Source organism: Stegodyphus dumicola, chromosome 5 (genome assembly GCF_044657685.1).
Source record: "Stegodyphus dumicola isolate Sdum_Otavi_A_Nest chromosome 5, ASM4465768v1".
Classification (NCBI taxonomy): domain Eukaryota; kingdom Metazoa; phylum Arthropoda; class Arachnida; order Araneae; family Eresidae; genus Stegodyphus; species Stegodyphus dumicola.
Genome location: NC_140772.1, coordinates 162,661,150 through 162,685,653, shown reverse-complemented (window position 1 = coordinate 162,685,653; position 24,504 = coordinate 162,661,150). Strand labels below are relative to the sequence as shown.

Sequence of the window (24,504 nt, the reverse complement as noted above, 5' to 3'; positions counted from 1 at the left end):
TAAAGTCTAAATTACTTAGTTTAAATCAATATTGAATATGTAATTTTGAGAATTTCATCTAAAGGCAAAATGATCTGCTGAGAGAATTGAATAAAGATGTGAGATCTAAAAAGCTAAATCCTTTTTTGTCGTCATTTTGCAACCTTCTATCCAGCCATAACAATGCCTGGCCTATGATGTAGTTATATTGTCAAGCTTTGGTCATTCCTGTGCCTGCCAAAATATTACATATACACGTATGAAAATTATTAATATAAGCTACATAATGTAATATTAATAATTTTCATATGTGTATAATTTTCTAATGATTGTTTTGTCACAGTAATTAGAATAAAAGTCTGAAATATTGCCATGTCTTGCAAAATATCAACTAAATCTGTACACAAGATAAGAAATATCAACTAAATCTATACACAAGAATTTTCCATTAAAAATTTCTGTGCAGACCTGATAATCATTATATATACTGCTCTTTGTATAATGTACTGAACTGTAAAGCTTCAGGTATACAAAACATTTCAAGACACTCGATATTTATTCTGTTGCAGAAGCAAACTGTTTATTTTCAATATATATAATAATAAGCAAAGATGATACGTGACAAATCTTTCAGTTCTATAATTTTTATATCTAATATTCAGTGCACTATTATGCTAATAAGCAATCTTTATTCTCAAATCCTTGCATTATATGTTTGTGATTATGGGTGGTCTATTATTCATCTGTTTTCTTATCCGTCATGGCGACTACACTAAGTCTGTTAATCAAAGCTCAAATGTATGCCTGTCTCGTGTAATTTTAAAGAAATATTTGAAGGAAAGATAGGTTAAATTACATAATAATTATACATACTTTGCCTGTGTGTTTAAAGTCAGACATAATATTCAACAACTAATATGCTTGAAAATACCCAAGTGGGATTTGAATGGCTTCAATAACATATACTGGAAAATTAAATAAAAGTATTATAAAAATACTGCGCCCATTTGGATGGCTTAAATAATAGTTGTGTAATAAAAGAACATTTTAGGTTTGATATTAACTAATTAATTTTTTTTATTTTATCTCTTTGACCTTTAAAATGAAGAGGTAATGTTTCTAGTTGATATTATGTGAAAACCTGAAAAGCAAACAAAAACTACACTAAATCTAAAAATGTTTCCAAAGTTCACACATCTGCAAGAAACTAATAAGGTCAACAATGCCTGATTAACTGAATTTGTTGGCAGATGATGATTCAAATCTGAATATAGAAGACATGTAAACAGTATAAAAGCATATCAAATTTATATCAGTGTTTGAGTCATCATATGGGTGAATGAGTGAATACTATAAATTAAGTACAAGTCTTACTCTGAACTATTTAGTATGCTTATACACCAATTTTTGCATTTTCTTAATTCATATTTTTAATTAGCATTATTACAAAATTAAATAATATCTGTAATAATTGTAACTGAAACAATTGTATTTGAAATTTCACCTCTTTCATAATAACCACAATTGCCTAGTACATATTCACTAGCAAAGCATACAATTAAGTGCTTCACAGTATTATTAACAGTAAGGATATTATCACACGTCAGTTTGTTTCGGAAGAATAACTGTTTGGCACAATTTTTCTGCTTTGTCACAACAGCCAATTATCATAGATCACTTTGGGGTTAACATGGGAAACTGGTTCCCCATTACAAACAAGCTGATAGCTGATTGATTGAAAACGAACAATTTGCAATTTTTTTAGAAAGGAAGGAAAACGTTGCATGTCTTTCTTTCAATAATAAACCAGGCAGAAAAATTGTCCGAAACAAGTTGTTCATGTGAAACAAATGCCGTGTGATAAGGGTCTCAGACATCATTACTTACATCTAACATTTCACTTCCAGAAACAAGGGTCAAAATTTTTCAGCTACCATTCACTGTGCCAATGCCTGAAATTAAAAAAAAAATCATTTTATAAAAATCTTTAAAAGGATGATTCAAGTATTGAAAAATCTTAGATCATAACTTGGTCATACACACAAAATATATTATTTTTTATACCAATAAAATAATATGTTGTTCAGTGCTGAATGAATTATTTAACAATAGGAGAGGGTCAATGGTTGTGAAATCACATCATAATAATAAGAGAATTTATAAAAATTGAAATAAGGGGTTTTATTTAAATTTTATTATTTAGTTAAGAATAATTATCCTACTAACTTTAATTCATACATTCAACTCTGAAACACACTTTCTACAACTTATCTTTGGCTACTATAGTCTGTGTAGTCAGCTTGACAGATACAGTCAGCAAATGATGATTGGCATTCATAATTGTTATCTTGTCTTCCTGGTACATGTGCAGTACACGTACATGTTTTCCTACAACTTGCATGATTGCATAAGTAAAAATCCTTTCCTCATTTCAATATAATGAATATTGAATCTTGTAGGAAGAATAAAGCTAATTTTTCAGAATAAACAAAATACTTTTATTTAAATTTTAAAACAGAACCAAAAAAAAAAAAATAAATACTGCAGCTCTAAACTATCAAAATTTTAAACTGTTAACTACTGCAGTTAAAACTCTTACAACTATTAAAATATTAAAAAATCTTAAACTCTCTAAAACAAAATATATATAAAAATCTTTCGAATCCTCTTCTTGTTGCCACACCGTAAAATGCAAGTTCTTGTCCTATTATTTATATTTCACGTTCTCTTTAAGTCACGATCTTCACAAGTCATGATCTTTACAAGTCACGATCTTTACAAGTCTCCCCACAAGAAGCACATTCGTCACCGTAGAGACAATGTTGCTCAGAGTTCATTGAGAGAGAAAGAGTTAACAGCTAACCTTGACAAAGCATCAGCATTCCCATGTGAACTTCCTTTGCGGTATGTCACAGTCATGTTATACCGTTGTAACGCTAAGGCCCAACGAGACAGTTTAGCACCATGAGGGGCGCTTTGGGTCAAGTAGGTGAGGGGATTGTGATCAGACACAATCTGCACTTTGGCACCGAAAATCCATGTGTCAAATTTTTTCAAGGCTTCGATGACACAAAATGCTTCTCGTTCGATGGTTGACCATCGTTGTTGACAGAGCGTTAATTTCTTGCTGAAAAATGCTATGGGCATTTCTTTGCCATGTTCGTCGTTTTGAGCTAAACACGCTCCAATTGCGAAAGCAGATGCATCCGTATAGAGTTGAAAGGGCTTGCTGATGTCCGGAGTATGCAGAGATGGCATTTTAATCAACTCTTCTTTAAGTTTGTTAAAAGCTGCTTCTTTTTCAGAGTCCCATGGAATATTATTTGGAACACTCTTCTTTGTAAGGTTTGTTAGAGGTAAAACAATCTCAGAAAAATTTGGGATATAATCCCTATAGTAGCTTGCTAGCCCTAAAAGACTCCTGACTTCTTTTTTAGTGGTAGGCTTAGACAGATTTCTGATGACTTCTACTTTCTCAGGATCTGGAGAGTGAGTGCCAGAACCTATTACATGTCCTAGAAACTTCACGTGGCTCTTTCCGAAATCACACTTTTCTACATTTGCGGTTAGACCTGCGCTTCTCAGTCTCTGAAACACTTGGTCGATGTGATAGAGGTGGCCATCCCAAGTTTCAGAAAATATTGCCACATCATCAATATATGAACGGCAGTAGTTCTTATGGTTTGCAAGCACCTTATCCATCGATTTTTGGAAGGTACTTCCAGCATTTTTCAAACCGAAAGGGAGAACTTTCCATTGGTAATGGCCGGAATGAGTGATAAATGCTATGTAGGGTTTAGCTTCTTCTTTCATAGGAATTTGCCAATATCCCTTGGTTAAATCGAGAACTGTTATGAATTTGGCTTTCCCTATTTCGAATAGTAAATCTTTAGCAATCTTCATCGGATAGGCGTCCGGAATTGTGAAGCTATTTAAAAGCCTGAAGTCTATGCACAGTCTAACGCCGCCATTCTTTTTTGCAACACATACTATAGGATGTGCCCAGTTACTGTCACTGGGTTCTATAAGATCCCATTCTAACAGTTCTTTAACTTGACGATCGACTTCCTCTTGAAGTGAAACAGGAACACGGTAGGGCCTCAATCTTTTCGGATTACATCCTTCTGTAACCTTGATGTCATGACCATCAACATTGGCTTGACCAGGTTTGCTACTGAAAACATCTACATAAGATTTTAGTACTTTAAATAGTCCTTCCCGTTGGTAATATTTTAAGTCACCTTTCGAATTTTGTAAATGGGTCCAGATATCATCAGCAGATTTATTCATAAGATCTGCTGGTGCATAGTGGATATCTCCAAACTCTTCATCTTGGTCAAAAATGATACCAACGTGATCTACACGAGCAATATATGGCCTTAACTTATTTATATGGAGTTCCCTAATACTTCCGTTTTCCATTTCGATTTTGGCAGAGTGTGGCCTGGTAAGTTTGATCACGGTAGCTGGTCCTTGCCACGTGTTGAGCAATTTATGTGATGATGATGGCATTAACACGAGGACTTTGTCCCCAACATTGAAAGTCTTTTCTTGAGAACGTAAATTGTATCTTGAAGTGTACTCTTCTTGAGATATTTTGGAATTTGCTGATGCAATGTCATGAGCTTTTCTTAATTTTTCTAAAAGGTCTTGTAGATAATTTTCAATTGAACGGGAAGCTGTAACTGGAATGCTACGTTCACCTGTCCATATTTCTTTCAGCAAAGATAATGGTCCTGGTGGTATTCTTCCATATACCATCTGGAAGGGAGACAAACCAGTGGTGCTATGTGGCACTTCTCTGTAGGCAAACAGGAGATAGGGAAGATTCAAATCCCAGTTTCTGCCATGTTCTTGGATATTTTTGTTCATCATCTCTTTTAAGGTTCTATTCCAACGCTCGACAGCACCCATACTCTCGGGGTGCCCTGGAGTGGAGAATCGTGGAGATACACCAAGTAAGTTCTCAAAGGCTCGGGTGAGTTTGGCTGTGAAATTAGTTCCCTGGTCGGAACAAATCACTTTTGGAAATCCAGTTTGAGTAAAAAACCTCATCAAAACGTTGCATGTTGTTTTCGCACTTATGTCTTTGACGGGGGTGGCTTCTGCCCATCTGGTGCATAGATCAACTGCACATATCACAAACCGATGACCTCTCCTGGATGGAGGTTCTAATGGCCCGATACAATCCACGCTCCATACTTCAAAGGGTGTTTCCGGCCTAACAATAGGTTGAATTGGGATTCGATCTTTGTACGTAACTGTTCTCCTCAATTGGCATTCTTTACAACTTTCACAGAATTTTTTAACATCTTGCTTAATAGTAGGCCAAAAGAATGAGTACTTGATTCGTTGAATTGTCTTTTTCTCACCGAGGTGGCCGGCAAGAGGGATTTCATGTGCCATTCTTAGGACTTCCCTTCTTTTTTCTAAAGGTAATACAACTTGCTTAATGTTTTCACCACAGATATATTCGGAATGAAGTAATATGCCATCATCGAAAGTATATGAATTTTGATTTTTATTTGCCCATTCAAAGCATTTTTTCAGAGTTTCGTCTTGTTCTTGATGTGTCTTGAATTCTAGTCTTACCTTGTTCGTTGTTTTCAGAGACTCTATGTTTTCTTGGGAAATCTGATTAACAACAGCCAAATTTGTAGTAATGTCTTCAACTGGTGAGGGTTTATCATCTGTCTCTTTGTACTCTAAGGGGGATGCATCCCAATGACGATCACAGTTCCACAGTTCGATATTTCCACAGAGTGTTTCATAAGCTGAAGAACTCAATAGCAAGTCGGTAACTAGCTTTTTTGAAACAGCACACTTAATGGACACTACCGTGAAAATCATCGTCAATTTTCATCTGGAAAATCTTTAGTGGAGTAATTTCGTTTTCACCAAAAGCAGAAGATATCTCTATTTTACTTTCTCCTTCGCAAGGTATGTTGTCAACCAATTTCTCACGGACTACTGAAATTTGTGCTCCCGTGTCTACGATTCCATTTAGAATAATATCTCCACATTTAACTTTGACCAGTTTTAATTCATCTATGTTTCTAGATACGTCTACTGATTTTGAGACAGGAATAGAGATCTTGGCAGTTAGCACTTCTGGTTTTTCTTTTTCTGTAAGGGGTGCTTGTGTTTGTATTAAGTTGTTTTGTGCTGTTACAGAAGCACTTCTTGGTATCCGATTTTTGGTACATAACTTAGATGTATGACCTTCTTTTCCACAATTATAGCAAGTTAGTTTGAAACTAGGCTTTTGTGGTTCCTCACTCTTACGGGATGGGCACACTCTTGGCGTTTTCTCAGCAGACAGCGATTTATTTCTGAAGAGAACGAGGTTGCCATTTTTCATTAGTTCTGTCTGTTGATGGATTACCACCAGTCCGTTTTGAGATATTACGAACACTGTCATATTCGTCAAGTTTATCAGCTAACTTGGTTGGAGAAACGAACTTCGCCCAGTCGTCAAGAAGATGGTCTCTTACTTCATAGGGTACTCTTTTCTTAATTTGGTCAGTAATAATCAAGTCTTTTAACGCGGCAAAATTTGTGATTTCAAGACCATTGATCCATTCTTCAAAATAACTTGTAATTTCGTAGCAAAAATCTCTCCATGATTTTTCAGCGCTCTTTTGGTGCATCACAAATTTTTTTCTAAAGCTTTCAGGATTTAATTTAAATCTCTTCAATAAAATGGCCTTAATGTACTCATAATCTTCAAAATTTTCTTCAGATTCCCTACCAATTAATTGAATGATTTCAGATGGCATTAAAGTCAATAAACATGAAACCCAATCTTTAGGATTAATCTTTGTCCTTTTAGCTTGTCTTTCAAATAAGGATAAATAAATCACAATATCATCGTGTCTTAAATTGAATTTGGGAATAAGCTTAATTAAATCAAAATTATGATGTCCATTTTCATTTGTTGGTGGAGTTTGTGTTAGTCGAACACGAGATTCAATTTCGAGTTTCCTCAATTCAAACTCCATTTGCTCTCTTTTCTGCTGTGCTTCTAATTCTTCTTTCCTTCGCCTTTCCTCAAGCTCTTCTTTCTCCTTTCTTCGCTGTTCCTCAATCTCTTCTTTTTCCTTTCTTCGCTGTTCCTCAATCTCTTCTTTCTCCTTTCTTCGCTGTTCCTCAATCTCTTCTTTTTCCTTTCTTCGCTGTTCCTCAATCTCTTCTTTCTCCTTTCTTCGCTGTTCCTCTTCTTTTCTTTTCCTCTCTTCAATAATCGTTAAAAACACTTCTTTAGCAAATGCTTCATCATATGTATCACTTTGAATTATTTCATTTTTTATCGCCACGATTTTCATACTTGGATCTACTTCAATTTCTAATTCAGCAGCTAAAGCCAGCAAATCCTCTTTTTTCCCACGTCCCATAAAAGCCATGTCTCGATTTTATTCAGCCAATAGACTCTTAGTTTTATGAAAAGCTATTTTTTTTCTTTTCTTTTTCTATTTAAATATAATTCACAATGAATTTAATTTTATTCGACACGAAAATCAATCAGTAGAATCAATACTTAATGTGTTGTTCACCTACTCTGGCGAGTCAAACGAAATTACATTTGAACACTGGCGTATTCATTACTTTGAAAATTACATTTGAACACTGGCGTATTCATTACTTTGAAAATTACATTTGAACACTGGCGTATTCATTACTTTGAAAATTACATTTGAACACTGGCGTATTCATTACTTTGACAAGTAAATAAACTAAGATTCCATGACGGAAACAATAATTAACTTTTCATAATCTTAATTAACTATTTTACGTTTCCAAGGTAAATTGAGCTCTCACCTGAGTTATTTTGGTTCGTAATTATATGCGGGGAAACTCCGATCCTGTCGACTGCGCCAGTAAAAATCCTTTCCTCATTTCAATATAATGAATATTGAATCTTGTAGGAAGAATAAAGCTAATTTTTCAGAATAAACAAAATACTTTTATTTAAATTTTAAAACAGAACCAAAAAAAAATAAATACTGCAGCTCTAAACTATCAAAATTTTAAACTGTTAACTACTGCAGTTAAAACTCTTACAACTATTAAAATATTAAAAAATCTTAAACTCTCTAAAACAAAATATATATAAAAATCTTTCGAATCCTCTTCTTGTTGCCACACCGTAAAATGCAAGTTCTTGTCCTATTATTTATATTTCACGTTCTCTTTAAGTCACGATCTTCACAAGTCATGATCTTTACAAGTCACGATCTTTACAGCATACATACTTTTCCACAGCAGAAATATACAATTTTATGAAGAACTAATTTGCAATAATATATAGCATACATGAAAACAATCCAAGCATACTTTATATTAAAGTGCAATGTTATGTAATCATTGATGAAAATTACATACATCAAAATATACTTTATTGTTGACTTTACTATTACTTTAGGATTATTAAAAATCATCATCAATTCCTAGATGCTGTACAATCATCTGCCTTTTAAAAATAGAACTTGTTACATTTAATATTTCAACAGGTTTTTCTATTCAATAGATATTTGATAATATAAGGAGTTAAGTAAATTTGAGCTAATTATATTTTATTTTTACCAATTCTTTACAGTTATACCACAATTCATTACATTACGAGTTCATTACATTATTTTATATTAACTTCAACCAAAACATTTCAGCACATTTTGAGATAAAAGACTCAAGTACCTTGCGTCAGTTTTAGCTGTAATAAAATTACGCTAATAACTTTCTTCTTGAAGTTTCTCGAAAATGATGTTTCTTTTCGAAAAAATTAAAACAGTAAGGAAACAAATTTCTTAAAACATCTTTCTTAATGCTACATCATATAGAAATTTAGGAAATGTTAAAAAATGTTAATGAACTGTATATGTGTTAAAATACAATATATCACATATTGCACTTATAACATATCAAATTTATTGAAATGGGAAAATATATACATACCTGAAAGCAATCTCGCAATAGCATTTGGTTTGAAGCTCGCGCTATCCACTGGAGCATCCGCATTTACGCTGACTTCCTTTACCCATTTTGTGCATTCTTCAATTTAAACTTGATCGTATCGTTCAACTTTCCAGTTGTTGGAGCAGTACAGGAAAAAAATCTAATTTTACACAGTAATTACTTTACATTGCACATATACTCTACGAAGACTTAAACGCCGGATTTGTTTACAATCAGATGGCGGTACATCTACCACATACCGTATTTATCCTCTTTTCAAATCGCGCCAACATAATAATTACGCCAAATTTGTTTCTGGGCATGCAGTATGCGACATTCGTTTAACACTGTTCAACTCAATGTGCGGTTTGCCATTACGCTTCCCGAGGTTAAGTTCAATATCCCCCAGTTACAAGCTATAGATCCTCTTAAGCAGTTATTTCTTAGTGTTCCCAAAATTAGATCTTTTAATTTCTCAAATTTTCGATAACAAATAGTTATTGAAAGCAAGTTTCCTAAATTTAATATATCACGCTTCGAAAATTAGTGCTATGTTTTTTGCTTCATCTTATATATTTAAAAAAATGTTTTCTACTATGAACCTTAGGAAGAATTCTGTTAGAAATAGACTGACAGATGATCATTTAACATCAGTTCTCAAAATTAGTACATTGGAATTCGAACCTGAATTTAAGGGACTTTTTAAAATTTAGTTGGAGTTTCATTCATTAATATTTAAACTTTCAGAATAAATTATACTGGCGTGCTGAATTTTTTTTTTTTTTTTCTTTACTTTTTGGTCCGCTTTCACAGAAGTTTGCCCGTCACTGATCTAGATGAAGCTGCGCAATTTTTATTTAAACATACATAAATTATTCTAAAATATTGACGAAAAATAAATAAAATGTTATACTCTTTAAGGAATAAATAATAGTTATCATGATGACAAAGAAAACACGAAACGAATTTGAATTTATTTTAGCAGAATAAAAACAAATGGCCCTGAAATCGTATATAACTTCGGAATTTCTAACCAAGAGGCAAAATGAGACGAAATATCATTTTGATGAATTTTTGACAAATCATAAATTTTAGTCATATGAAAAATATTTCAAAGTGAGTGTATTTATTACTTTTTAGACGTTATTTTAGCGCAAATAAATAATAGATTTATTGGTATGACAAAGCGAAAGATCGATTTGGTTTTTTTGGAACCTCTTTTTATACAGCCTGAGTAAAAACTTTAAGGCCAGTAAAAATTTTTGAGAAAATGTAAAATGAAATAAAAGGGATTCAAATAATATTAATTATTAAAGTTCATTGATAAGAAATAAATGCTATAAACATAATTTGTAAATATATAATTATGAGAAACATGTGGTTATTTACAAAGTTAGTATTTCTGCCTGAGTAAAAACTTTAAGGCCACCAGTCATTTTTTTAAAAATAAATATAATATAATCCTGTAATTACCATTGCAACTACTAGCTTGTGACAACGCTGCAATTTTCATATTTGTCATACATTTCTTCGAAGTATTGGTGATCTTTGTGAAGATGGCGAAGGGTAAGAAGTTAACTGATCGTGAAAGAGGAGAGATTGAAGCTTTGTCTTCAACAGGAATGAGTAGTCGTGCTATTGCGATAAAGATAGGAAGATCAAAGACTGTAGTCAACAATTTTTTTAAATTGAAAGACAATTATGGTAAAAAGAATACTGGGGGAAGACCTAAAGCTTTGTCTTCGCGAGATGAAAGAAGAGTTTGCCAACTTGTATCTACTGGAAAGTACTCAACCAGGAAACTGATTCCGACGACAGGTTTAAAAGTTTGTCAAAAAACGATTTATAACACAATTAGAAGATCTGGAAGGTTCACTTATACAGCAAAATTGACTAAGCCGCAGTTACTGCAGAGATACAAAATAGAGCGTTTGAACTTTGGCCAGAAAGTCATGACCTGGGACAACAATGGATAGAAATTATTTTTTCTGACGAAACATAAAATGGAATTTGGATGGACCAGATGGCTGGAATTTCTACTGACTTGATATAAGAAATGAAAAAGAAATATTCTCCAAGCGCCAATTAGGTGGAGGGTCTGTCATGACTTGGGGCTGTTTTGCTTACAATGGTGTGGGCTCAATTGCATTCGTTTCAGGTAGAATGAATTCACAAGGATACCAAAATGTCCTAACAAATCATCTTTTGCCATATGCTGAATGTCTTGCTGGAGAAAATTGGAAATATCACCAAGACAATGCATCGATCCGTTCGAGTAACAGCACAAAAAATTCGTTCCAAGTCAACAATGTTGAAACTGTGAAATGGCCAGCTATATCACCTGACCTCAACCCAATCGAGAACCTTTGGGGTGACTTAGCAAGAAGAGTTTATGCAAATAAGAGACATTTTACATCAACAGAGCTGAAATCTACTATCGAAGATGAATAGTATAAAACCGACCCCACCCTTTATCAAAAACTCGTTTCATCCATGAAAACAAGAATATTTGAAGTAATTCGAAGAAATGGCTCCTACACAACCTTCTAAGAATTTTTACTTTTTTTCGTATATGTTATTTTCTATGTTGGCCTTTAAAGTTTTTACTCAGACTCAAATATTCATCTGTGTGTTCTGTAATATTTTCTAATAATAAAATATTTGCAAGTTAATTTTTCTACTTTTTTTAATTTTTTAAGCTCAATAATTATCAATCAAATGGTATTTTAATTCCTCAGTTTAAATGTTTCCATTTTCTCAAAAATTTTTACTGGCCTTAAAGATTTTACTCAGGCTTTAACCCGTGCTAAGATATGTGAACTAATACAGAAATATAAGTTTAGTAGATATTTATTCTGAAATATTGTCTACAATTTAGAAACGCACTACACTTGTGTAAAAATGAATTTAACGAAAACATGCCCATTCAAGACTTTGGGAACTTAATGTTAAAAATACCGTCCGCTGTAAAGCTATTTCTGTATAATGTAATAATTTTCTTACTTTTTTTTTAAGCGACTGTAACTGTCATTGCAGAAGAATATAGATTTCAAAGCTAAAAACCATTAAAGATTATAGAAAAAATACTACTGGACAAACGCGTTAAATTAGCTTTCGCTTCTTATCATCGAACATGAAGAGCAAATAAAATGGGCCCAAAAAGTATAATAGATTCTCTTACCACAACAAATGCATGCAATAGACTGTTGTGATTATGTATCATAAATCCATTTATTATTTCGAATGTAATTTAATTCGTATTTTTTCTTTTTAGATAGTTATGTTTATTAAGATTGTTTCTCTGTGGTTTTCTTGCTATTGAATTTTTTTATTACTAAAAAAGTCTTGGATTGCTTAAAAACATTAAATAATACTTAATTATCTGACTAAAATGTATTTTCAATACATAATTATCTATGCTAATATGATATTTAGTTTCTAAGTATATATATATATTAAATTTGCCTAAGGACCCAAATTGTCTAGCTGTGCCACTGTAACTTTCTGCTTCCTTGTGCACATGTATATACAGAAATGATTGGGATAAGAGTCAGTCCTACCTTTTTCTCTGAAACAAAGCTTAAAAGATGTGGCTGGTTTGGAATTTATATTTCAGGAATACTTGCGTCTTATCAGCAGTTTCGATGCTTATGTGGCTGACCTGTTCTTTAATCCATTGAAGCACAGTCGTTCCTTTGCTGGCAGAGAGTAAGGTGCTTATATCATACCCAAGTACATATTTTGATGTGCCGTCACTTGCAGGCGGTAAGCTAAATTATCAGGCTGCCTGTATTGATCGCCATTTCAATAAACCTAATAAAGTATAACTGTTTTTTGCCGTGAAAGTGTTTGTCACAGGCTCATTTGGCTGCCAGTTTAATAGCATGCAATTTGGAATACTGGCCCGAAGCAGTTTTGTGTAGCCCACGAAGACATTTCAGTTTTGTACAATCGTGCTAAAAAAATAAGCAACAAACGCTAAAAATAAAGGTACCAGTGTAAAAAAAAGGAATTAAAACATACAATTTTCGAGATAGAGGTTGCATTGCCGAACGTAAATAGGCAACTAAAAATTAGCATAAAACGCAATCCTGCAGTCACATCACAGCGCCTTAAGAGAGGTATGCTATATCTATGGATCAGTTAGGCAGCGATAGTTTCGTGTAATCCGAGATATCCAAAGCGGAAAGCTTGAGCCGAAGACAGCATCTTCAAGTTGAAATGCGTTGTAGAGCTGTCGGAATGTTGCTTATGTAAGACAATTCGCTGTTGCGATAGAGCTGAATGTGCATCGTAGTGTCATCAACAGGCTGGAGAATCGTTACTAAAGGGATCAAAACCTCTGAAGAATGTGCATCGTAGTGTCATCAACAGGCTTTAGAATCGTTACTAAAGGGATAAAAACCTCTGAAGAAGACGTGGGTCTGGACGTCGAAGAATTACCACAACAGCAGACGATCGCTTCCTGTTGTTATATGCAAGACGCCATAGATCACTAACGACATGGCAGCTGGCGTCGCATCTCTCTGTTGCTGCAGGGCGGCCTATATCTCACCAAACTGTGTCGCGACAACTGCATGAAGGTGTACTGTACGCCTGATGACCTGTGGTTTGCGTCCATCAGAGCACGGTTGAATTGGGCCCGTGAACATCGCAGTTGGACACCAGAACACTGAGCCGCGTGCTGTGTACAATGAATCTCAGTTTAAAATCTAGAAAGGTTTCCGAAGAGCAATCATATAGCGAGAGCCGCAGACACGTTATTGGGCACCAAACAACGTCGAAGGAGACCATCATGGAGGAAAAGGCTTACTTGCATGGGCAAGGATAGAAACAAATGGCCACACCGACCATTACGTGATACCGTCCGATATCGCGATGAAATTCTACACCCTCTTGTGCGTCCTCTTATCTCTACAAAGCGTACCAGCGCGATATTAATGGAGATAACGCCCGCCCGCATAGAGCTCGAGTGGTGCGGAGTTATCTGGAGAGTGAAACCATTCCATATCTGGTGCGGCCTGCCGGATCACTGTACCTGAATCCCATAGAACATGTGTGAGACATGTTGGAACGACGGATAGCAGGTCGCAGCATGCCGCTAGGCACCCTTCACGAGCTCCTACATGCATTACTACAGGAATGGACACTACTGCCACAACAAGCGATCAACGACACTATTGGCAGCTTGCCTTATCGTTGTCAAGCATGCACTTCAGCTAGAGGGTATAATACCCGTTATTAGCTTGACGTTTCCTTTGCACATTCTTACGACACATTTGATCTTTCGCGATCTGCTGGTCGTAATGCATGTGTTTTATTAATTTTTGTTCGTATTTATCAAAAAATAGTATTATTAACGAATTTTTGCACCAAGAACAATCGTTTTGGTTGGAAATGCATGTATATATGAACAGCTCTTTATCACAGTTGAAAATTAATAAGAAACAAAACCGATTGCACCTGAATATAATTTATGAAGATAATCTTATAAAGACTTGCATAATTATTTACATGCAAATATACGTATTTTTATTCATGTGTCGAAGAAAAATTTAATAAATACGAGGAAGATTTCATGAGAAAGATAAGACTTGGATCCCATTTGGCAAATTTTTTCTTAAAACTTGGCAACCGTTAAACCCACTTGGCAAATTGTCATAATTAGTTTATTTTTGTTTAAATTAAGGTAAGTTGCTTAATGATTAATCAAGCGAAAGCTATTTGAAAGAGTTATCACAATTTGCAACAGGTACATAATTCATGTTTGCGTGTCATATCCAATTGCTTTGGGTCCGACGGTTTCAGACCCTTGCTCTTCAAGAGGAGTCGAGTGCAAGCATAAATTATTAGACCTCTTTTGTTTCCATAACTGAAGATTGTTTAAACGTGTGAAAAAAACCAGTAATTGTGCCATTAGTGTGATGCGGCCTCTAAATCAAGCCGGATTTTTTCTTTTTTTTTTTCTTTCTTTTTTTTTTTTATTGCATGCCGCCAGAATTACTACTTCAGCTTGGGCAAATTAGCCTGTAGAACTTCCTCTTCGTCCTTATTCAATTTTCTGTTTCCGACCGCTAGATGACATATTGAAACTTATTCTAAGATTTCAACACCATATTGCAGCATATTATCTTGTTTGTTGTGTATGGTTTGCCGACCCGTGGGTGGCATGCAGAAATTTATTTAGGAATTTTTGGCAATCTTAGCCTTGAAAAGTCAGGAGTAAGACTGTTTCCATTTTCTCTGATAATTCACTTGCTAGCGAATTCTGGGCGAATCGGGTTTGCGGCTTCTCCTCTGTTTTCTCTGGTATAAAACTGGCATAACGGTAACCTAAAAATGTTAAATAAATTATGTTAATTTTGGTTAGATCGCAGAATGTGACGCCGTGGCTTAAAAGTTGGCCAGCACTGACATAAAGTAATTAATTCATATTTAAGAAATTTGCGGTCTGCCGGTCACCAGTTGGTCATCACTACGTTAACTAAATTGTATTTAAATAATTATGTTGTTTATTGTAATTTCGTTTCTTTTATTAGTTTCTTATTTTTTATTGAGAATTAGGCGCTTACCCTTGTTGTTCAGCTCCATTGTCTGATCGTTCTCCCAGTCTTGGTAATAGCGACATTGCTGTCGAAAATTACCTGTACGCACTTGAGCCTATCTATCTCTCTCTCTTTTTTTTTTTTTTCTTTCTTTGTCACGGAGACGGCCATGGGTTATCCGAAAATAATTTTGTCCAACACTACTTCACCCCAGTCGGTTGAATGGGGCTTTATCATATGCGAAATTGATAGGCACGTAGTGTGTTTTGAGCTCAATTTTTATCAGATCAGAAATCCATGGTAAGAATATAAAATTCATATTATTCGATATATGTCTAATGAAAGAGGCCGCATATGTTTATGCCTTTAAATCCTCATTAAAATTCAGTGAAGTAGCTGAGTTTTCCTTGCGAAAGGTCAAGTAGATTTGTCACGGCTTTAGGGAGGGCGTAAAGAGTGACAAATAGGCAGGCAATGAACACAAAATATATTTGTCATGTGGTGTTTTTTTTTTTTTTTTTTAAGGAGAAAGAAATGGAAGGGGTTTATAATCTCTTTCACTTGCGCGAATATTTTTTATTTATTGTTTTTCTTTAAAGCTTTTTCACTTACATGTGACTGTGATGTTAATGATCGAAATTTACAGAGGCTGTTCGCACATTTTTTAGACGATTTTGGTAAGCGCTAATAAAAACTCGTTTGCTGCAAAAGAAGTAATTGCAATTGTACTATGTTTTTGAAAGTCAAAATTATCGTCTGTGGCTTGAAAGTTTTGTTTTTATTCAAAATGGCGAATTTAACAAAGCAGTGGTTCGAAGGCTACATTTACGCTCTTTCCGAAGAGAAATATGCATACTCCGTTATCCAAAAACGATGTGAGAGTCATGGTTTTGTGATATCTAAAGCGTCGATAGGTAATATTATCAACAAGAAAGGAAAAAAACGTCAAATTGGAGCCTGAAGTGGGACAAAAATTCCAAACAAGTATCCAAGGAAAAAACGGACATCTTCGACTATTGCAAAGGTACGTTGTTTAATGTTAAAAGAAAATCTCCCTAGTCAAAGCACAGTTGCAAAATCATTAAAATGTTCGGTATCCACTGCAAAAAAAATGATAAACGTTGATTTAAATCTTAAGAAAGCGAAAAAACGCAATGTGCATCGTCTTCTTCCAAAGCATATTGCTCAACGCAGGACACACTGCAGAATTCTATATGAGAAACACTTATCCAAAGAAAAATTGAAAACAATTGTCACAATGGATGAAGCATGGCTGTATTTAAATGATCGTAACAAGAAAAGAGACATTTATTATCATAAAAGGGAGAAAAAAATTTAAGCACATGGTTCAAAGAATCGAAAGAAAGTTTTTCTAAGGGATTCATGATTGTTGCTGGTTTTTCTTATAATGGCAAGTTAAAAATAAAGAGAGTGCAAAAAAATGTCAAGATTAACTCCAAATACTATCAGAAACATATTTTATCTCCAATTTTTCTGAATGAAATACCATCGCTTTACCCACAGTGCCACCAATCTGTGAGACTCCATCAGGACAAAGCTAGCAGTCACACATCAAAATCCACTGTAAATTTCCTAAAAGAAATGGAACAAAAAACTGGTATCAAGGCTACTAATCTGATATCCCTACTAAATCTCCCGATGTGTCACCTATGGATTTTTGTGCTTTCGGACTTTTAAAAACTGCATTATCCAAACGTTGTCCCAAAACCCTAACAGGACTCTGGAAAGCTGTTCGGGAGGAATGGGATAGAATACCTCTTCTGCCACTTCAAAAGGCATTATTGTCCTGGAAATTGCGGTGTCGAAAAATAGTTCAGAATAAGGGATGTCAAATAGAACACTTAAAACACAAGAATTTTATGTAATTTAGTTTTGTGAATACAATATACATCGTCGAAAAAAATGTGTGAACAGCCTCTGTATGCATACGTCTTTCCTCCGTATGATTTTGAGAGTATACTTTCGTATACACCTTTTTCAAATAATTGACGCATGCTGTTATTTATTTATCTGTTTAAATGTATATGCACGTCCAATGGTACCTAAAATCAACTTGACACACGTAAATTCAGCATTATTTAAGGGAAAATAATATTAACAGAAATAAGTATTTTTTAAGAGAGAATTTTCAGGCTTATTATACAGGTTTGCCCTGCTTTACGAAAGTAAAATTTTCTTTGTAAACTGAAGTTGTAACACGCGAAAAGACAAGTATCATTAATTTTTTGCGGGCAACACTTGTCAGTGTTACCAGGCCTCCAGAAGAACTTATAAAATCATACAGATTAACCCGTAAAGCTTAAATTAAAATTAAAAACAAGAATTTGATGTGGTAAACATGCAGCGCAGTAAAGATAAATAAAAATAACATATGTAATAAACAGAATAATAAATAAAAATATCGTATATTCGTAGTAAAGCTTCACTTTCCAAAATTGGAAAGACTAGGATCACATAGTAAGGTTTGTATGCGATAGTAGTATAACTATGGGACGTTATAGACTTAAGAAGCTGTCTGTATCCACCTCCTTATATTTAAACCAAGGATTCTTATCTTTTTCTTGCATCGACCCCTTTTAAAGGAATGGTTTTCTTCATGGACACTGCTACATATTTCTCTATAATATTCAGTATACAACAAAATTGTAATATAAATACTCATGAGTAACGTAAGTTAGATATAAGATTAAGAATGTGAATAAAAAATTTGAAAAAAGTGGTTTATTAGATATATGTTTAATTATTTTTGTATTATAATTCTTAATTTTACAAATGTAAACAACTTTTCAGAAACAAAATCACACATTTTAATCGAACAAAAGTTAGATTTTGATTAGTGTAATGGCAGCGCTTGATGTGTTGGTTCAATTTTATTTTTTGATGTTTAACATAAAATTGCTTAGTTTGATTTTTAAAAATCTTAAATATTCAATCTGTTGTCACTTAAAATATTCAATCTGTTGGTGTTTTTTTTTTTTTTTTTTTTTTTTTTTTTTTTTTTTTTTTTTTTTTTGTGAGCTTCATTTTTCATTCTTCTTTTTTAGTTGCGTTGTCCTGTATTCGCTTTTTAATTTTTTATATTGCACTCGCATAAAAGTTTTTTATATTTTTTAAAAATAGTATTGATTTTCAAATCATGTTAGATTTTTTTTTGTTATATATATTTTATATTATTTCTTGTATGATACAGCTTTATATCAGTAAACAAATAGTTATTAATTTAATTAATATTTTGCTTTGCTGTGAATGGGATCTTTATTATGCTGATCAATTGCCGGTGTATGTTCGGCTATTGATCCCCCAGTCGACCGATTTATCATCATTGAACCCATTTAAAATTTCATCGACGCCTAAAGGGTCAATACCAACCCTGTTCGGAACATTTGATCTAAACTATTTCCATCTGAGACAAGAGTTCTGTTGAAAGATACTAACTTCTTTTATTATTATAGTAATTTTTTTCTTAAATGGCTGTATTTGAGCAAAATACTTATAAAAATGTTGTTTTTTTCTTATTTATGTAAATTGCATACACCAGTTTTCATCGTGCTTGCATTCATCTTTTTATTTTATTATATGTAGTGGCGAATCCAGGATTTTGGTCAGGGGGCTGAGGTTATAAAAATTTTACTAGAGCGAACGAAGGTTTTTTTCTTAATATGTTATTGTAAAGTCATATAAATCTAAGTGATATTTTAAAGACCTGATTTTTCTGTTATTAAATGTTACAACAAAATATATTAACATTGAACTGAATAGGTTAGAAAATGACAACAAATTATAAGGTAATTTTCATACGATGGCTGTTTTTGCCTAACCTATTGAGCGCTTCATTAACATTTATGTCTATATTATAATAATATATATTCGTAATTGCCAGAACGGTTAGTCAATTTTCCCCTGTTGTATTCCTGATTATTTTCTGCACAATTAGCGCTTCATTGAACTCCATCTTGCATGTCTATATTTAATATATTTACATTTATTAAATTTTACAACATTTAATAAATGCAGTAGAAAAGCGATTTATTATAAATTTTATTTCAACGTAAAGAGGAATATTTTGACTCAACTCGGTCTCTAATGTAAAGAGCATCCAGTTCTATAAAATTTAAATTCATTGACAATAGCAATTAACAATAGAAATAACAAGGTTTGGACCTTAGTCATAATAATCTTTGGAAATAGCTATTTAATGCTAAAATATATTTTGAAATAAACGACTGCGTAAATTTTTCTCGTAATTCTGATGTAAAATTTATTGAACATATCAATAACTTCATATAGCTTTGTAACTTTTAAACCTTTAGAATTTGCAATATTTTTAAATTTAAAATAGTATAATATCATCCGCTATTATCTACAGTATTGAGAAACAGTACATGCTTTGAAACATAATATCTGCAATAACTGTATATGCTGTAAAATAATTTATTATAAGCATTTTTCAAATGAAATTAATATAACATCTTAATAAATACAAATATTAAATTTACAAAAACTCAACAGTAATATCTCATCAGCACGTAGTTATCCATCAAATTGTATTTAATATTTATTTACAACAATAGACTAACTCTTGAATTCTTGGCACCTGCAAACAATAGCAAAAGGTAGAAGGCCTATGAAATATTACCGTAGCAATTAGTTCATTGGAAAGAACCTAATTCTTTCTGTTAATAGCTTCTTTTATGCTAATTTGATGCTTGTTTATCCGACATCGAAAGAATCATTCTGTGTGGAAACTCGATTAAAGTTATTTCAACTATAACAACACTTTTGGATTTTAAAATTTTACTACTAAATAACACTATTGCCAAAATCTAGGGAATCTAAGAAGTCTTCCGTTAGTATATCAAGAAATCATGCAAAAATCATCATAGATATTCCATTTCTAAACAATACCTGTGTTATAGAATCTCTACAAGAATCAGGAAATAAATCCAATAACTCCTCAAATTGATCAACAGTAAGCTCAATCACTAATATAATAAGAACAACTTTGACGTAGAGAATTTATTCGTTATTGACTTAAACAAAGAACTTGATAATAATTCCTATAATTCCAGCGGTCATAATGAACTAACAAGCGAACCCAATGAGCGGCAAGAAGAAGACTGTTGCGCATTGATGGATAATCTCGTCGAAACCTGCCTGGAAATCGCACATATAAAAAGCTCTGGAAGACATCTTCTCCCAAGTAGCGTTAGGGAAGAGCTAAAGAAAGCGCTGTACACATTAATAAGAGCTGCAAAGCACCATAAAGCAAGCCTGTATAGCATATCCTGCAAAAGACGTGACAATAAATACTGACACTCTAGTAGCGGAACACGTCGCTGAAAACACTCCGTTTCCACCTCCTCCAGGCGTCAAAACCTATTCCCAAGCAGAAGCCACATCCATAAAATTTAATCCCACGCTGCTCACTTACCCACAGCAGGTAATTTTCAGTAATAAGTTAAAAGAGAGTGGCTGAAGAATTTCCCTTACCCAGTAGTGGCATTAATGTGCAAGCAATCCGACAAATAAAACAAAGGAGGCATCACAGTGGCATATATCATAAAAGATATCGAAAATGTAGCCAACACACTTAACACAATAAAAAGGGAAAAGTCTGGTCAGAACAAAGACATCATCAGCCTGACTTCCGTATATTGCAACTCATAACTCTTCAACATCATGACCTTAAACAAACCGTAGAATCAGAACGCGGTGGGACGAAATCTTCTGTAAAAATTATCTACCGTCTTAAGGAACGTAACAATCATGTCAAATGGATCGCAGAATGCCACCAAAAATACTTACAAAAAATTATGCAGCACCCTCGCCTTTACCTCGGCTGACATGCACATCGAATTACCGACCTGCAGCAGGGGGTCGTCAAAAATTTTAGCAGCTTTGATATTTTTTAACTTATTATAATAATTTTACAATTACCAAATACGCATTGTATCTTAAAATAGATAAAGATAACACAATACAGACAAAGGAAAAAACGAAAACGTTTCCATACATTCTTTTTATAATATAAACGTTTATTTTCCTTGCTTTGCACGTGACTCTGTCATTTCGTCTGTTAATTATTTAAAACTTTTACATTGTTCTATGTCTTAAAATTAGAAATTAAACTTAATGAAATAATTAACTGCAATAGTATATTACGGTACAAGGGAAAAAATTGACAGTTTCACTCACGCGTGTGTCGGATTTGCGCAATACTTGTTGGGTCTCACAAAACTTTTGTAAACATTATGGGGTCCTTGGGATTGCGAAAAAATCTTAATGATAAAAAGGAGTCGCGACTGAAAAAAGTTTAAGAAATCTGGCATACAGTATCCAGAAGGGCTCCCTGCAGTGGTCTTCATTGAACGGGGCGGGAGCTCAAAATATAGATCCTGAAGCTCAACGAAAATCATACTTCTCCACTCATCTTGTGGGACGTAGTTTCGTTAAAGGCAGAGGACACTATTGTACCTTATGTAATTTAATAAAAACACTATTAGCTAGCTAAGAAATATTTTGGACCGCGTCAGCGAGTGGAATGGAATGACTACAAAGGCGGGAAAAATTTCGAGCTTCTCTAGCCACAAAGCAATGTTGCCACCTTTTTTTTAAGGAGATTAAGAACGAAGTGATTAACAAAAATCAATATTTCTGGTTTAGCTCTTAGTGAGACTGCAGCCCCATAGCACACCCCTGGACTTGCCACTGGTTTTGTGTTATGTATCATGCATGTGTTATGTGTCAAACAGCATATTTATCAATATGTTATTAAAGACATTGTTGCTAATATGCATTTTATCTTTTACAGCCTGCAAGTATGCCTGCCATAAAGAATGTGAAATTAAGGTAAGTATTTATCTTTTATGTGTTAACATTCGTATTAGCATTTTAGAACAATAAAGGGTAAAGCTTGGTTAAAAATATCTTTGAAGCTTGGTCAAAAAATATCCTTGAAAAAATTATATGATTTCTAGCTCTGTAATGATAAAATGAGTTGAGAATAATGAAATTAGTACTGCATTTCTAAAATCCAAATAATATGCATTTTAATTTCATTAAACGTGTAGTAGTTCATCTTTTAAAAGTTATATCTCAAATGAATATCATACAGAATCTGTCGTTTCAGAAGCGATTTTCAAATTCAAAACTGATATAAAGTAGCAGAAATATTCTGAATTATATAAGTTCAGATTATGAATTCAAAATATGTAGAATGTGTACTAAATTCAATCTCTAATCTTTTTTTTTCTTAAATTTTAGCATCAATAAAAATTGGCACTATAGGTTTATTTATGATATTAAAAAATACGCATGCGCACACACTCAACAACAATCCATAAACATACATTTCATTGATAATTTCAAATGTTACGTACCTGTAGAAGAAAGATATTGAAACTGCCAAAGATACGAAATTGTTTTTAAATCATTGAAAGCACAGTGAAAGCTTGGACAGTGACAGGAATTGAAAATGAAAGCTAGCAACGCTAAAAATTACTTTAATTGTAAAAAAATGGCCTTTTACACAAATAAATTTATATTGCCATTATTTGTAAATATGGTTTTTTATATATTCCAAAATTGATGAAATGGATGCAAGAGAAACGTTTGGATTACGGTAAAGCGTACTAGAGCTGTGTGCCTAAAGAAAAAGATGCTTTTGTGGCTGGGTTTCTGAAGGAAACCGTCTTGTGTTTACATTACAGATAGAGAATTCTACGAAAACATCGATGCAGCCAGTCCGTGCAGTGGCATTTGAATCCAGGCCAAATTACCAGCATTCAGCAGTCTTACTCATCGACCTCTATTGGGCCTGCAAGGGGGGGGAGAAATGTTACTGAGTATTAACGAAAAAAATATAGTGAACTTTGTCTAAGACGTTTATTAAAGGTGTATATGATTTGATCTTCTGTGGAAGTGGTTGTCGTAAAGAGGAGATGTTCAAAATCATTTTCAGAAGTGGTAAACATGAAAAGGTCCACTATAATCTATTTGCCAGTTGTAATGCAGCAGGAAGTTAAAGATCAAATGCTGTGATTTTTAAGGGAAAAATACATTATGTATAGCGTACTAGTAAACGTTCAGTATAGTAAAGCTGGCAGCTTCATTCATTTTACTGCAAGATTTACTAATTAATCACATAGATCACTGGAAAAGACGCTGCCGGAATTTTTAACCGCACTTTATAGTTTGGTGAGCCCATTATGAATAGGTCGTTTTGGTTTAGAAGAGAATAACTGTACATAGCTAAAAGTTCTGACGATGGAAAATAAAAGTGATGTTCCCGGTTTAAATAGTAACTATAAAAAGCAACGGAATTTGGTGCTGTCTAACTGCGCAATACTCTACTGACCGCGAAATCCAAATACTGGAAAAACCGCTGAAAGCACACCTGCGAAACCTCTAACATTGTTTATATTTGCATAGCTTTTCTTTATCTTAGCGCACTCGTGCCGGCTTCGCCAGTCAAGGTCTTTCCCGAAAAAGTTGCGTATTCTTTCTGGTGGTGAGTTAAAAAGACATTGTGTTCATTACCCGGAAGTCGGTCGACTTTGCCACGAAAAATCAACAAATGATGACTCACTTACTTTTTATGAATACCAGGTGCCGAGATTTCACAGAGATTACATCAGCGAATTCCAGTAAGCTAGTAAATTCTTTGGATAAGTGTCGCAGAGATGCACTATTGCCCCTTCGAAGAGAAAACGTGTAACTTAGAAATGTATATATTAATACAGGAAAAATCTGAGCACGAGACCGCCTTTGGGAACCACATATGTAATGCCAAGATTCACGAGGCGCCTAAAGAGAGATAATATAGCTTAATGGTTTTAATTTTTTAATTGCAGCAGATAACTGGTTTGACAAAAGTGCAGACTCAAATAATATAACTATTTAAAGTAAAAATTTAAAATAGAATTATTTTTTATTGATACCGCAATAATATTTGCTGAATAATGAGTGAAAGTTGGCTTCACTTTTTATATGAATCATAAAAATTATT

General features: G+C 33.6%; 1 protein-coding gene across 6 annotated transcripts in view; it reads left to right on the top strand.

Moving 5' to 3' along the window:
- by (focal adhesion protein tensin) overlaps positions 1-24,504 on the top strand; it is a 699,237-nt gene that overhangs the window by 329,143 nt on the left and 345,590 nt on the right. For all 6 annotated transcript variants that reach the window (XM_085817318.1, XM_085817317.1, XM_085817321.1 and 3 more), the window contains one exon: positions 22,309-22,346. In XM_085817318.1, the coding sequence (XP_085673444.1) occupies positions 22,309-22,346 (38 nt within the window). The remainder of the gene's footprint in view (positions 1-22,308; positions 22,347-24,504) is intronic.